A 16,795-nucleotide genomic window follows, 5' to 3' on the forward strand; every position below is an offset into this window, starting at 1 on the left:
ACAAGTTTCTAGTAAATCTGAAATTTATGAAGAAGAAATTTATGGGATGTGGAAAAAGGGACAGGCTATGTGGGAGCATTGTCAGAGCATTCAGGGATGCAGCGAGGAAGGCCAAAGTCACCTTGGAATTGAATCTAGCAAGGGATAACAGGACAACAAGAAGGGCTTTTACAGGTATATCAGCAGCAAAAGGAAGATTAGGGAAAATATGAGGCCACTGTTGAATCAGATGAGAGAGCACCACTGTGGAGAAGGACCTGGGAGTCTTGGTGGATAACAAGTTGACTATGAGCTAGCAGTGTGTCCTTGGGGCCAGGAGGGCCAATAGTGTCCTGAGTGCATCGGGAAGTGTGTGACCAGAGGGTCAAAGGAGATGATCCTGCCCCTCTGTTCAGTCATAGTGAGGCCACATCTGCTGTGGCTCCAGTTCTGGGCTACTCATCACAAGAAAGACAAGGAATTACTGGAGAGGGTCCAGCAGGCCATGAATATGATCTGGGATCTGGAGCATCTCTCCAGGGAAAGAGACTGAGGGAGCTGGGCCTAAGTCTAGAGAAAACTCAGAGGGGATCTCATCAATGCATCTCAAATGCTGGTGTCCAGAGGGTAGTGCTGGACTTTTCAGTGGTGCCCAGAGACACGACAAGAAGCAATGGCCATAAACTAAAACACAAGAAGTTCCACCTCAACCTGAAGAAGAACTTCTTTACATTGAGGGTGGCAGAGCACAGAAACAGGCTGCCCAGGGAGACTGTGGAGTCTCCCTGTCTGCAGACATTCAAAACCCAACTGGACACGATCCTGTGTAAATTCTCTAGGTCACCCTGCCTTGGCAGGGGGGTTGGACTGGATGATCTTCTGAGGTTCCTTCCAACCCTAAAAATTTTGTGGACTGCCAACCCGTGTGGACCTGGTGCACCCCACAGGATGTTGCAGCCCACCCCACATGCAATATGATTTCACGCATGGGGTGTACCTCGACCTCAAACTGCCTCACAGGGTATCTCAACCTGCCTCACAGCAATCCACGTCTGTGTGTGGGAAGAGATGTGCCTGTGGAATGGGAGGGGGAGTGCCCAGGAGGTGGCAGGCAGCATCTGGTACCTCCACATGTAGCAAAGGGCCTGGGTGAGCCCTTCAGCTCCTGGTTCCTGAGCTTGCAGCTCGTGCTGCTTCTGGCCTCAGTGTTCCCCTAGCCACCAACTGCTCTGTCCCACTATGTTCCATTTCCCCAGATGTCCCAGTGTCCTTCTGTCCCAAATGCTTTCACCTGTCTGGCCTCTCCATCAATCGTTCCACCACCCCTTGGCCCAACAGCCCTGTCTCCTCCAACTTGTTACCCTCCATTTCTCACTGTCCCTCCATGGGCCATTGTCCCCCTGTATCCCACCATCCCTATATGTTTTCTACCACTCCATTTCCTCTATGTCCCTACACATCCCACAATCTCTTTGTCCCACTATCTATCCATTCTCTTCACATCCCAACATCTTCATGACTCATCATGCCCCCATTCCACCACCTCTCTGGCCCTCCATCTCCTCTACATCTGACTACATCCTCCATGTTCCATCACCCCACCATTTTCTTCATGTCCCTCCATCCCTCCACGTTCTCCCACTATATCCCATCATCCAACCATCCCACAATATCCCATCATCCTTCCATGTTCTCCAGGTCCCAGACATGGAAAGATGAAGAAGCAGCATTGGTGGATAAAGTGGCTTGCCAGCTCAAGGAACACAAATAAAATCTCAGAGCCGGTTATTTCAAGGACCCAAAAAGGTTCCAGCAGGCTTTCAGTATATGGACCGGCTGGAAGGCAAAAATTAAATAGTACAGAATGGTAAATGCCATGGAATAAAGGATGGATTTTGTCTTCGTTTCAGCTGGGATGGAATTTCTCAGTAGGGGCAAGGTCCGGGCGGGCGTCACAGTGGGAGAGCGTCTTTCCCTCTTTGGGAGGAAGGCGTTTAGGCACAGCTCCCGCCGCTTCCCGAGCCGGGAGCCCGCCGGGAGCGGCCCCACTCTGCTCTACGCCCCTGTTGCTGCTGGCGGTGGCGAGCAAGGCGCCGAGCTTCAGCCCGGCACAAGAGAGGAAAGAAGGAGGGAAGGAGGCGCCGTGGGCCGGGCTGTCCCGCTCCGCCCCTGACGGGTCCGGCTCCGCCCGCCTCTCCCCTTCGGGCTCCGTCCCGCCTCTTTCCAGGGGGGTGCGGGTCATCCCTCGGGGAATGGCCCGTGGGTCTGTGAACTGCAGGCGCGGCGGTACCGGGGACCCCGGGCAGCGTCAGCGGGAGAGCGCCGGGGACGGACCCGCCCGGAGGCGACAGCGGGAGCGGGGTGGTGCCTCTGCCTTTGGGCTGTTCTTGGGGTTGGGTTTGGGAACAGCCAGAGCGTGTGCGTGTGCGCCAGGAGCTCCTCAGCGAGCTGCTGCCTGGAAGTGGTGTCCTTACAGCGACGAACGGCATCAGCTGCGGCTGGAGTCGCGCCGGTAGGTGCCTGTGCATCTTTTATGGCACAGTACCTCGGACTGGCTTTTTCTTTTTTATCTGCCGTTCATTTTCCCATTTTGAAGGATTTGTTTATATTTTCTTTTGCTCACTAGAAGTTGAGAAAGTAACGTATGGAGAAGTAGGGCGTTTTATGTTATTTTTATTTTTATTTTTTTTTATTTCGGGATCAGGTTTGGTTTTACAAATAAAGACCTGCCAATGGACAGCTACTGTCTTTGCTTTTAGTTAGTACATGGGAAGGAAAGGAAACCAAAGGCTGAAGTGTTTTCTGCTGTCTTGTGTGCCTCTCGCAGCTTTTGATGTGTCCTTGGAAATAGTATTCTGAATGAAGAGGCACGATCCTCTGTATAAGAGCACTCTATGGGAAAACTTGAATGTTGTCTCAGAACTGAAAGGACTGAAACAAGTGTTTTGCATCTGATTCTCTAGAAATGGCTTGTGCTATATCCCCCAGAATAAGCAAGCCTGGTCTTTTGTCTTCACAATGAAATGTAACACCTCGTTCATGTTCCAGGTGGGCTCAATTTGTTAAGTAGCCTGAAAAAGGGATGCTATCAGTTAACTTTTACCATAAATATTTTCTTTTCCATTATTGCAGGACAGCAATACCCCATGTCACTGAAACAACCAGAGAAGAGCCCACTTCCCTCCCAGTTTCTGGGTCTCAGTGACCTTTCAAGAGCTCCCCCTGAAATGCCACTGCCTGGGTGCCACAGGAAGAGGATCAAAGAGACTGATTCAGCCTATGTGAAGCTGGCAAAGCAAGGAGGCCGACCTGGTGAGCATCTGTTTTACTTGGTTTTCCTTTTTTTTTTGGTTTTGCTTGAGTCCAGTGTAAAATGCTCATAGATACTACAGTCCAGATCCTCTGGACTTTTGAAATAAATTAATGGAAAAAATTTGTAAATGAATTTATTCCTGACAAAACAGCAGTCTGAAAACAAAGGTAGTGCTTTTGCAACTAGATAAGAAGTCAGAAAAGTACTGGCTTTTGTCTTTTTCTCTCCAGACCTACTGAAGCACTACACTCCTGTGGTAATGAAGTCCCCTCCAGCAGCATATGCTGCACCTGACTGGTTCACACACTGTGTAAATTCTGCAGGGATTGAGAAGCCACGGTAAGATTGCTGAGGCCCAACACATTTTGGCCTCTCTCTTCACCTATTAACATTTCTGAATGCTTCAGTACTAGAGTGCAAGATTTGTATACCTTGTACAAAGAAGCATTAAATCTTTGCCTGCAGGAGCTGTGTTTCCTCTCTACCAGATTTTATGGTTCACAGAGAGTTTATGGCTGATGATCATCATGGTAAGAGTTATGAGAGAAGAAGAGGACCTTTTGAGTTTGATACAAAAAATGTTTGGCAGCGGGAAGCTGAGGACAAAGAAAATGCACAGAAAAAGAAGGTAGGATGGAGAGGCATGCTGTGATGATGCTTTGTTTGTAGAGCTTGTGAACACATCTCTGTTGTTTCTTATAGGAGGGAAGCTGTAATCCATATTTCTGTATTCCAGAATCAATTTTTATAGTGCAGTTAGAGAACAAAAAGAAAGCCATGTTTTCTCAAGTGCTGCAGGTGTAGTGTGAGAACCAGAAATGCAGTTTCCCATCACATTATATGGTATATATACATCAGTATAAATAAAAAGCAGTAGTTAGTTTCTATCTTATGTTTTATTTCCCCTGCAATTCATTCTTGGTGAAGAGACATCTTGTTTAGTAATCGTGGGGGGGAAAGAAAGAAGATGAGAACAGAAGACTATTCTGACAAAGGAGTTTAATTTAGTTTGAAATGCAGGAGAGTTCCCAGAGATACTGTGTTAGCTGTATTTGAATGAATTTGAAAGATTCCAAGACAAAGTAAGTATAGAACAAACTATGCCCCAAACAAACCTTTCTGTATTGACACTTTGTCTTGAAGACCTCTCTACTATCCTCCCTCTTCCATCTTCCCTGCCCCTCCCCAGTTTAGATGCTGAAGCCTTATGTTTTTTAAATAGCCTCTGTAAACTCAGTTGCTGCATCTCCCATAGGCCTTTGGGGTATACCTGGAAACACTTAAACACTACTACTACTACACACTACTACAATACTTGAACACTAGTACCTCCCTTCTTCAACAGAAGGGCAGATGTTGGACATTTTAGGAGAAAAAGTCCTCAGACTTTGCTGAGATGAATAACTGGTGCAAATTCAGAATGATGTCTTGTGTAAATGGGAACACCTCATTACTGAATAGGCTTGGGAATGTTTACAGAGTCTGTGGCAATAGGCAAACAAGTGACATATGTTTAAACTGTAATTTGCCTGATGCTTGTAGGTGAAGCTTCTTTTTTTTTCCTATCATAGATTTAAGGCACTGAAAATAAAAACTTGCTGCTGTGCCTCTTAAAGGAATTGAACTAGGACAGAAAGGAAGTTCTCTTCCTCACTCCTTTACTTAAGAACCAATTATGTTCAGTGCTCTAAGAGTCAAACTTAACTTTGATAACAGTAATTCAAGCCCATGTGCTGACTTGTAAAGTGAAACTGAGGGTCATTTCAGTTTTGGTGGAGTTTGCTTGAGACCCAGTTTCATTCAGTCATGTGCTTTATTTAGGACTAAATACAAAGTGAATATATGTTCAATATTCAGCTCAGATTGCAAATGTGCTGAGGCCCTCATATATAATTTACACTATTCTCCTGGAAGCTGAAGTTAAGTTTTGCCTAAGGTTCTAAATCTACCAAGTCTTTTTCTGTAATATTAGGTGCCTGGGAAGACAAATTCTGTGTTGGTACGTTTAGCTCTACCTCCACACCACCAACTCTCATTTGGCTGTGCTTCACAGTATCTTTGCTGTACGCTGAAAAGTGTATCATGTATCTTGAAATGTCACATGGTGCTTCTTTCACAGCTACTTTTTGAATATCCTCTTTTGGGAAGTTTCTATCCCATGCTCTTAGAGTACCTTCCCAAAGAGTCTTCCAAGTGAGACAAGGGAACTAACTCTACCAGTTTTGGTAACTAACTACCAAAGAGTCTCAATTTTAGTTTTTCGCCATACATCTTGTATGTTGAAAGGTAAGAATAATGCATTCCAAAACACCACAGGCAAATTTCTAAGGAATATTCAATTTATTTATTTGACTTCATGGTGATATTGCAGCAGCAAACTACCTCAAGTATTTCTGGTAGTATGAGACTGAATGTATTGAAAATATTTTTCAGTCCAGTGTGACTAAGTAGTTATTCAGAAGAGACATGCATGATGCAACTGTGGAGTTAAATCCCAAAGGGCACACTTAGGAACAAGTGCAAAACCATTTAACCTCTAAGGGTACCTCTTCTGCTTGGTTTGGAAAACATTGTTCCCAAGTGGGCCTTTGCTCTGAAGTATTATGCTGCTTTGTTCTGAAGTATTAAAATCTCTGCTGGTCCTTGTGGTTATTGCTGATTAGAGGAGGACTGGAGATCTGGGGGACTATTACGTGGGAATTTTGCAAATCAGCAAAAAGTATTACTGCATGAAGGATTTAGCCTTTGTGCTCATGGCAAAGTAATGGACTTCTGGCCCAGGGAGAAGCAGCCCATGGAAATCTCACAAGGCTTAATAAGACCAAGTGCAAGGTCCTGCACCTGTGCTGGGACAACCCCTGTTATCAGCACAGGCTGGGGGATGAACAGATCCAGAGCAGCCCTTCCCAGAAGGACTTGGGGGTGTTGGTGGGTGAGAGGCTGGACATGACCCAGCTGTGTGCACTCACAGCCCAGAGAGCCAAACGTGTCCTGGGCTGCATCCAAAGCAGTGTGGCCAGCAGGGGAGGGAGGGGATTCTGCCCCCTCTGCTTGGCTCTGGTGAGACCCCACCTGCAGTGCTGCAGCCAGCTCTGGGGCCCCAGACACAGGAAGGACAGGGAACTGTGGGAGTCCAGAGGAAGGCACAAAGATGATCAGAGGAATGGAGCAGCTCTTTTATGAAGAAATACTGAGAGAGCTGGGACTGTTCATCTAGAAGAAGAGAAGGCTTTGGGGTGACCTAGTTATGACCTTCTAGTACCTGAAGGGACCTGTGAGAAAGGTTGAGAGGGACCTTTCACAAGGGCAGGTAGTGAGAGGACAAAGAGGAATGGATTCGAACTTGAAGAGAGTAGGATTAGACTAGATGTTAGGAAAAAAATTTACTGTGAGAGTGGTGAGGCCCTGGCACAAGTTGCCTAGTGAAATTGCGGATGGCCCATCCCTGGAAGGCTTGAAAGTCAGGCTGGATGGAGCTCTGAGACACCTGGTCTAGTGAAAGGTGTCCCTGTGGCAGGGGGGGTGGAACTAGATGATCTTTAAGCCAAACCATTCTGTGATTCAGTGATCCTTTTGCCTGTGCATCTTATGGCCCAGCTGGGCTGGGTTGAAAAAGCCACAACTTTAAGAAGGAGGGAGGCCTGTTGGGGTGAGAGATCAGTTGGAGGTGTCATCAGAGTTTGCATCAGCATTTGACAATATCCCTGCAGCACCACCAGTATGATTACTCCTTCATCTCCAAAGTCCTCTCTTTCAGGCACTTGTCTGAAATGTCTGTGTATAGATGCATATGTACTTAGGTATGTGCAAAATTGTTGCTCATCTGAGGCCAGGATTTTACCTCAGAGAGAGATTTGAAATTTTGTCCTTTATCACACAGGAGCCATGATTTATCTAAAGGCTTTCATCTTACCATGCTGGCTGCAGATATCCATTGTTCTTCATATACTAGCCAGACACAGTACATATTCTAGGTCATGTTTCTTGAATCCAAGATTAATAAATATGTATTTATAATAAACATAGTAATTTTTACAGTATATTGTTGCCATCTCTGCACAGAGGGAGAAAACACTTTAAAGCAAGAACATGTCCTGTGTAGTTTGTTTGTAAAAAAAATTGCCCTGTGCAGTTTATCTGGGAAAATTGATGGCTGCTACTACATAGAGACTTGTCAAAGGGAAAAATCCCCCTCAGTTGTAATCATTGGAGTGTAGTGGCACAAGAGTCTGCTTTTAATGCTGAATTTGCCCAGCAAAGTAGCAAATAGCACCTCAATGGATTGCAGGTGCCCTCCAAAGCCAATTTCTGATCTGTTCCATTGCTACTTTTGTCATTAATTAGTTTACTTGAACAGCAGGAAGTGTTTTGATCCCTGCAGTATAAGCTAGCCTCTCATTTAATGTCAAGAAAGGCAACATTTAAAACAAAGCTCTTGCTTGCAGCCTTCAAGACTTTGCCTTTCCTCTCCCCTTTCTTTTTCTTGACTTTCTTTTGGACAGTTTGAACCTTTTTCTGTCTCCAGTCAAAATCTCTCCAGCTTCTGCTCTCCCTTTGTCCTTTAATTAACTCTTTAATTACTAGAGCTCCTTTCCTTGTGCTTCTGTTTGATGCCAAGAGGGAAATCTCTCTCTCTCCATCTGCTATTTGTTTATCCTATCAAATTGAGTTGTGTTTCTGTGTTGCCCTGTGTGCCATCCTGCCTTCAGCATGTGACAAATGTCACCTGAGGTTGTTTTTGTCAGTTGAAACTGTAGGTAATTGTGTCCTGGATCTGAAACTTGCAGGTCAAATGTGAAGTGGTCCGGTGATAGAGGGAAGGCAGTGCTATCATTTCTGCACAACGGGATGGCATTTCTGAAATGTAAAGCACAAACAGGCTGCTTAAGCAAGCAGTGTGAACAAACTTGAAAAGCAGTTCCAAGCAGCTAATGTGGTTTTTAACCTCCAGGTTGGACAAAGACCCTCCTTTTCATCTCACTTAGATGCCTCTGATATTACTGCATGCTCTTGGCTGATCTCTTCTTTGACAAATGTCCCAGTCTGACTCCACTGAAGTCTGAAGGGGTCTCAGCACTGACTTTACACATGCTTGCATTGACATGCTGGCTCAGAATTGGTACAACTGTCTGTCCCAGGCTTCACTTTCTTTGAGATAATAAGGAAACTTCCATTCTCTGAACATTCAGATCTACTTTTTCTTTGTGGCTTCCTAATTAGTTCATTGATTAGATGTACTCAAAGGCCATTAAGCTTTTGTTTGCTCTTTCCATACTCACTGTGCACAAGCTCCTTGAGAAGTCCTTGGTGCGTTTACATTTTGGAATCTTCTCCTTATAGAGGTTTTCATAGGTGTTTTGTAGTGTCTGCAATCGAAGTGTGACTGCTGTTCATGCATCTAATTTTTGCACTTCATAATTTTTTGTTCTTCTAACTCTATTGCAGTATCTATGTCCACATAGGTGGAAAGTATTGTTATCTTTAATGTACTTGTAAAGTTTACAGAGCAATACATTTCACTTTTAGTTACTCTGTCCTGATTTTTTGGTAAATAACCTGCAAATAACATCTCTTGTTCCATGGGGCACACTCCTGTGTCGCATGTTAAAAAAGAAAATGGTCAAATAATATGTAGGTTATAACTAAAAGGATATGTTAGTGTAACACAAAAACTTTGTTAACAAGCTTTGAAAATTCTGTGCTATCTTCAGGACTTCCCCCTTGTCCACTTTTCTCTGTGCAATGATGGAAGCTGTAAGTAGTTTTTAAAGATTTTTTTTTTAAACTCAGAATTTCTTAGCAACTATTAGTGAAAAATATCTGTGAGTTCTTGAGGATATTTAATTTCATGCTTTTATCAAATAAAAGGAGGGAGGTAAGGTGACCCTTTAGTAGCTGTTGATTTTGATCAAAGTTAAAATAAAGAGCTTTGGTATATGTTGCTCATGTTTCTCCACTACTTCTTGGTTTTCCCACTTTCAGTTCTGGAGTGTGTGTTGTCTTTCCCTGGCTTTCTAGGTGTCATCTTTCAGTCTTTTAGTCAACACTGAGTCTCTTTACCTGTCATTGGAAAGATGATGAAAGTAAAATAGATTGTTCTGTTGTAGGCTTCCCCCAATATATATGTATTTGTTTGAATATCAAACCTCTAATTAGTATACCACATCAGTTTTCTTATTATATAGGAAGTTTTATGCTTTTTATTAAAAAACAAAACCCAAACAAATTAAAAAAGAAGTAGCAATTAAACCATAAGTTAATTTCTAGTCCTCCTGACTTTAGTAAGACTAGTCTGTTTTCATATTCTGCATACAGAGAAATGGACCAAGATGAGAAGTTGCCATGGATAAGTTTGAATTTGAAGCTTGATTTGAAGTGTACTGTGAGGAAAGGTTTGTGTACAGCACGCTGTGGAGAGAGCAAACAGTGAATCTCATGTAGAATAACTAATCATTTGTTATTCCTCAATAATCCATTACTAGTACTTATGGAAATCATGTAGATAAGACATGGAAATTTGAACACATTTAGGCCTTTAGTATCACCCTCACTTTCTAAGCCTATGCTATCATATAATCTTGGTTATTTTTTTCGTAACTCCTTTTTTTTGAGCTAAGATTTCTCTAACACAGGTAAAGCTTCCACCTATAAGCCCTAAATATCCAAGCAGAATGCCAACTGTTTCTACAAACCAGGAATTTAGTGGAGAAAATAAGCTTTCCTTGCCACCCGTGTAAGTAGTACATGTACGAAAATCATTGACCACCTAAGCCTGCAACTATTCATGTGTACAAGTAAAATTGCTCATTGTGAAAATGCAGGAATTAGCAGATATGTGTATGGTCCTTGTGGATCTTTATTGCTGTTAAATTTGGTATCATATGTGATGCTTAAATAGTTTTAAAAGTGTCTAAAGCAACTAAAATAACAGTACTTTAACTCATATTAGAAAATTATTCAATATAACTTTGTGTTAGGAAAGCTGAGGACAGAGTGGCATATCTTCATGTAGCAGATTTTTTTTTATATTCTAGATTGGGTTTTTTAGAACTATGTTAATGCTGCCAAATAAGTGATTAAACTGTCAAATGAATTTAAGAAAAAATTTGTAACATAATTTCACTTTGGTGCACCACAGAATGAATACTGTCAGTCTTTTTCATTTACACATTCTTTTGCACTTTTTGTCTTTAAGATCAGAACTGTGTAAGCATTATAAATGTGAAATTCCAGTGAAACAGATATCTCTTCTCATGTAAATTTGCACAGTACTAAATCAGGCTCAGTTCTGTGCTTTTGTTTCTTTGGGTTTTTTTTGGTTTTTCGTCTTAGATGATTACATGTAGAATATATGTTTTGTTATTTAAAAAATAAATTATAAGGCTAGAAATGGTTATATTTTAAAATTGATGTTATAATTAGAAATAAATTCTAATATAAGGCCTTTTCTGTGAAGAATATGATTTTTCCATCTAGCCCCCATTTCTGTTTACTTGTGCTTTTGTTTTCCTTTAATACATTTGTATTTACAGGCCTGCTCAGAGAAAAATTGAAGCAGTAAATTTTAGCAAATTAATAAGCAATGGTTATGGGACTGACTGGTTGCAGCAGTGTACTGGATGGGAAAAACAGATTGAAGAAATATCAGAAAACAGTGGACACTCTGAAGGTAACGTTATTGAAAGCTGTTTCTTTTAAAATGAGCTGGACTCTCAAGGTAACAGCAGAGGGCAGCCTCAGTATTTGTGCGGCTCTGTGAATATGGTGAGACACACTGAATTATTGTGCTTGGTTTACAATACCCTGTGACCAGCTAAAGAAAGGAGTGCTCCTGTTTGTAGTCAGTGAAGGCAGGCGCTTTCATGGACTTTTTTCATCTCTACAATTGCAGTATGCTCTGTTCCAATCCAGGGGCTTCTGTGTTCTGATCCAGGGGCTTCTCTGCGATGTGTTTCCATAAAATGCTGCAGATACACGGCCATCCTGCCTAAATTTAAGCAGACAGTAAAATATTTGTTGCCTTGTTGTTATGAATATTATTTTGCTCCTAGTATTTTTCCAAAAACTTCTGTCACAAGTGTCATTGATTCTCATGTTTAAGAAATAGAGCATTGCTTGTAGAAATTTGTCAAAATAAATATACGCGCATTGTTGAAGGCCGTGGAATTTCAGCAGTTTAAGAGAAAAAAGTTATCCAATGTCATGCTTTCAAACCTTACTTTATCATTCACAATAGTAATAGCTATGAAATACTTCATTTGGAAACAAATATAAAGGTTAAAGAGTGGGAAAATTTCTCATACTTCTGTCAAAGGCCTTTTGCTTTGGTAACCATGCTGGCTCTCAGTTTTCTAAGGCAATGTTTGGAAATGCTATTGGACCTCCCATTCCATGCACTGGAATTTGTGTCAGGGAATCCTTTTGTATCCCTTTTGTATCCCTTGATATATTAATGTATGAAAGTCTTAGAGGCCAGGTATTTTAATTTTCTGACACTTCAGCCTATCTGAATTAATTTTTGTGTCTTCCATTAATGTATCTACAGTGTTGTTTTTGTTTTTGTTTTTTTTGTTGTTGTTGTGTGTACAAAACCTCTTCCTCCAGGTGAGTATCAGGAGAAAACAGAGAACTAGAAGTTGTGTGGTTTTGTTCAGAAGTAAAAATGTCATAAAACTGCGGGATGAAGCCAGATCTTGGTCTGGATCTGAAGGAGAATGCATAACCTTAGAAGCCACTTTTCAAGTTAACTTAAGTATCCAAACTCTGATCACGCAGAGGATGTTGCTTTGAGAGGTTCAATGACCCAACAATTCAACCATGAAGTCTAAAAGTGCTCTTCCTCATAATGAAAGAAAGCCTTGAATATTCTTTGTTTTCAGATTCTATTCAACTTTCTTGTTTGCTGTCATTTTTCTTTCCCATTATTCTGAATAAAATTAAAGGGGATTTCAAAATCTTAATTTCTTTAATTTGGTAACAGTTGATTTCTTTAATATGTGTGCCTCTAATGAGACATCTGAGATATAAAGAAAACTTGAATATTTTTCAGAGTAAGCATGAAATTGGTTTGGTTATACCACTTAGGCAAAAGAGAAGAAAAATATGGGTACACTGTAAAGGCTTCTGAAAAGTCAGTGTGCTGCATAGGTTGACATATAGATACGTCTAATTTTTGAGTTGCTTTTATTTTTCATTTTTTTTTGATAAGATGATACCTGCTTTGCTTCTATTGCCTTTGTTTGCAGTCATAGCTATTCCAATTGAGATTGGTTCTTTATCACAGTGTAAAAGGAGATTGCTTTTAATGCTCTTAACAGTATGGTTTCATCCAGATGCGTGTCTTCCTTCAGTTTTGACCATGTCCTTTTCATTCTTTTAGATGATTGCTGATGGTAGTGCTTTTACTTTTTTTCCCACTTGTGTACTTTTTTCTGTTTATCCAAAGAAATTGGCAGCATAAGCACCTTGCAGCTCCCTTTTGAGATGCAGCTGTCTCTGTTCTTACTTGCACAGAATAAGCCCTAGACACATCAGGAAGGGGATACAACCCATTCCATATGTAAATCTATAATCCCTTTGTTTTGGGGTACAGATCTGCAAATTTCTTAGGTAGCTTGTTTATCTTGTTAATTAAAAATTAAAAGTAGTGGAATTTATGTGTATTTTGACATGAGGAAGAAACCAAAAATTTTAGCTGACCTTTTTATCATTATGGTTGAAGTTACTCTGTGAACTTTAATATTTTTTTCCTTTTTGCAGATTCAGAATGCTCTGAATCACCACCTGCAAGCAATGAGTTAAAAGCCACCATTTGAGGGATGTAATAAGTAACTTGAAAGATTCTTGGGGAAACAAAAGCTTTGTATTGCTTATACAGCCCACTATTTACATGTTGGCTAGATTATTTTTGTAACTTAACGCATCCCTGATTGAGATGTTTGCGACATGGATGAACTTCGTTGGGCTTGATTGCAGCAAATTCTGAAGAACAGACAACAGCTGTCAGTGCTTAGTCCTAGACCTTTTCTTAATGTAATAAACAAAGCTAAGCTGAGGTTTTCTCCTGCACAAGACTCCTGCTGCTTTGCTGTTCTCAAACAGGATTACCATATTGCTGCTGACTTGACTAGACACAGGCATGCTGTGTCAAATCAGCAAATTTCTTTAGTTAGGTACAGCTGTACTCATGAATTATGCCACAAAGAAAGGTGAAGGGGAACTGTATGATATGGGATGAAATGTAGCTAGAAAGAATTGAACTGGTATGGATACTTGCAGTAAAAATGTCAAACCTTCACTGAAAAGACTGCTTCTTCATCCCAAAAGCTCATTTACTTTGAACAGACACTCAGCTTTCTAGGACAGTTCTATTGCTGTGCCTACTGCACAAGAACTAGTTGATCAGTCATAGTGTTCAGCCACATAATTAAAGATCTGGTGGCATTTCCTGGTATAGTCTCATTGTATAGAAGCTGAATCATTACTTAACAGTTCTATGGACTCAGCTATCTATGATGTCAGCACTTTCAGCTGTTACATAAAAAAAATATCTATCCTGAAGTCTTGACTGTAGCAAAAATATTATATGCTAGATCACTGTGTTTATTTGCAGCAGCAGAAGTTTGTACTTTGAAATAGCAATGTATAAATGTTGTACTTTAATATTTTGAAGAAGTTAAGATACACTGATATTTCAACACTTGCTATTTTATCTACTTGGATTAGGATATATCCCTGAAATCTTATTAATAATTAAATATTGATTATAAAGTCCACTAGAAAGTGGGTGCAATTTCATTACCATGTTTTTTGCTAATACCATGAAAAGTAAACTCCTAATTTTTAGAATTTCCTCTTCAGATGACATTCAATACATCTTACACCTTTGAATCCAGGTCCTGAAGGTTCTAAAATGTATTAATAAATATAGATTTCTTTGAACAGAATGTTTAGAGTATTTGGTTTAATACTGTTCCTTTAGAATCTTGATGTAAAAATTGATTGGAAATAGGTAAACCATTGCTAATCTGAACCCTCAAAATTTTCAGCAAACTGTAGAAATTTTGCTGTTGATGTTGTTAGACCTAGCACCTGTGTCCATCTTTGCTATCCATCATTTTGAACAATTCAACTAAATTATATTTAAAAAATAAAAGGCTAAGACATATGCAAATGCTTAAATGTACAGTTATTGGCTGCTCAGCAAAATTTTCTAAATATAAAAAAGCTTACATCGAGCTGTAACTTTAGTGATGTGTGAGATTACTTACCTTGTATCTATTTTCACTTACAATTTGTGTTGCGAATTTTGTCCAGATACATTGAAACCATTAATTTTGCAGTGAAAGCAGAGCTTTTGGGGAAATCCAGTTTTCTAGGCCACCCTTATCTGGGGATGCCAGAGTTGGAGCTCGTAGCATTAAAACCTGACCAGTTGTGTGTTGACCTTGGCTGGACACCAGGTGCCTGCCAAGCCTCTCTGTCACTCCCCTTCACAGCCGGACAGGGGAAAGAAAATAAGGTGGAATAGAACTTGTAGGAGTGACTCCAGTAAAGGGCAACAGAGCTGGTGAAGGTTTGAGAAAGTAAGTCCTAGGAGCAGCTGAGGGAGCTGGGGTTGTTTAGCCTGCAGAAAAGGAGCCTCAGGGGTCACCTGACCACTCTTTACAAGTGCCTGAAAAGAGTTTGTAGACAAGTGGATGTAGGTTTCTCCCAGCCAACCACTGGCAAAATGAGAGGAAACAGCCAGGGGAGATTGAGGTTGGACATCAGGAAGAATTTCTTCACTGAAAGGACAGTTAAGCACTGGAATGGGCTGTCCAGGGAAGTGGTGGAGTCACCATCCTTGGAAGTGTTCAAGAAGCAACCACACATGACAGTGCTATGGCTTTGTTGACAAAGTGGTGTTCAGTTGAAGGTTGGACTTAATGATCATGGTGGTCTTTTCCAACTTAAATGATGGTCTTTAATGTGTATTCAGCTTTCCATAGTGAAGCCAAGGAGAGCTTTGATTTGCACTGTTGGTCAACTGAATCTGAATCGATCACAGTTTAAATACTGTGAGTTAGAGTATTAACAGCCTGAGATTTCTCTTCACAAGAGGAGGAGGGTGATCCTGGAATCTGTGCATTCAGAATAACAGAGAGCTGCTCCAGACACATAACCTGCCTGTTCTCCAAGGGCCATGAAGTCAAAGTGGTGTAACAAATCAAAAAGCTCCAGCTGACCCCAAGGGTGGAAGTGTGCTGCTTGAATTCACCTTATCGGAGTAATAATGTTGTTCTATTTGCTTCTGAGTCAATGCAGTCATGCAGCTGGCAGTTTTCAAAGTCATCAGCAGTTCCATGTAAAAGTGGTGGAAGCTTCTGGTTTTCTATTTCTGTTTTTCAGAGAAATGCCAAAGTCAAAAGCTGGGTATTTATTACAAAATCTTGCCTTATTGTTTTAAATGCTGAAACATTTGTTTCATTGTCTTGTGCTCTATTTCTGCCCGGAATGCCTTTAAGTAGTGAGATTTTTTTCTTTTTTTTGAATACTGATTGCTTTGCAAGTCCAAAGATAAAACAAAAGTGCAGTTAGATTTTATGAATTGCATCCAAGATACTGAGTATATGAATGTTTCTAAAAGAGAATTCTAGATAAAGATTTAACAATAACTTGGTGCTTTAGTGACTGGAGAGTAATTTTCCTTTTATATACAGCCATTTCACTGTAATGAAGTCTAATATATAACTAATACATAATTCTAACCACTTCTGTCTTTTTGGACTAGACTACAATATAAACATGCCTCCAAAGATCAAGGGTCCATATTCATTAACTTTCTTTGTGTAGCAATACAAACAAAAATTCAATTGCCCCATGTGCTTCTGAAGCATATAAAATTCCCTTGATTTAGGCTTATCTATTTCTTAAATACTATTATCTGTGCTGAATATGCAGGCTGAGTTGTAAAAGATGTAGGATGAAGCCCAATTTCTTTCTCTAAATAAATATCTTCATATTCTTGCTCTTCTCTGCAGATATTTTTTCAGAATATAGTTATATGTTATGCTACAGTGTGAGAGAAAAAGCTAGAAATAGAAATAAAGAAGTTCAGTCTTAGCACATTTTGTCCTTCTGTTAATAGTTGTCATGATACAAAACATCCAGAATAACTGAAAAATCAAAATGAAGTGGGTAAAACAGCTGCACTGAATTATTTGACCAATTGATTGTGAAAATGGTTTATGGTGAGCACAAGGGAGAATACATTTGAATATGACACACAGCCTTATTTTCCATAGCTCAAATTTTCACCCGTGCAATATAAAAACCTGAAAACAGACACGGGCTGCATATTGTTGTTATTACCCCAGTATATAGCTGTGTATTTTTCACCCTTCTAAACGACATTAGAATCATTCCCGCTAAAATACAAAATAGAATGAAAACCAAAACACTACACTACAAAACCAGGAAGCTAAAAGGAGATTTAAAGTTTTTTAGTGATAACTGAGAGCA

General features: G+C 40.5%; 1 protein-coding gene across 2 annotated transcripts; it reads left to right on the top strand.

Annotated features, from left to right (window-relative positions):
• The first annotated feature begins 2,208 nt into the window (after positions 1 to 2,208).
• Positions 2,209 to 13,355, top strand: C2H7orf57 (chromosome 2 C7orf57 homolog). 2 transcript variants are annotated; one of them, XM_030943352.1, is made up of 8 exons: positions 2,209 to 2,491; positions 2,943 to 3,027; positions 3,112 to 3,291; positions 3,523 to 3,631; positions 3,758 to 3,920; positions 9,925 to 10,025; positions 10,825 to 10,961; positions 13,052 to 13,355. In XM_030943352.1, the coding sequence occupies exons 3-8, from the start codon at positions 3,126 to 3,128 to the stop codon at positions 13,105 to 13,107; spliced, it is 732 nt and encodes a 243-aa protein (XP_030799212.1). In that variant the 5' UTR covers positions 2,209 to 2,491; positions 2,943 to 3,027; positions 3,112 to 3,125; the 3' UTR covers positions 13,108 to 13,355. The 2 variants fall into 2 exon arrangements, with proteins under 2 accessions (XP_030799212.1, XP_030799211.1); XM_030943351.1 differs by lacking the exon at positions 2,943 to 3,027.
• The last annotated feature ends 3,440 nt before the right edge of the window (positions 13,356 to 16,795 follow it).

This window comes from Camarhynchus parvulus, chromosome 2 (assembly GCF_901933205.1).
Source record: "Camarhynchus parvulus chromosome 2, STF_HiC, whole genome shotgun sequence".
Taxonomy (NCBI): domain Eukaryota; kingdom Metazoa; phylum Chordata; class Aves; order Passeriformes; family Thraupidae; genus Camarhynchus; species Camarhynchus parvulus.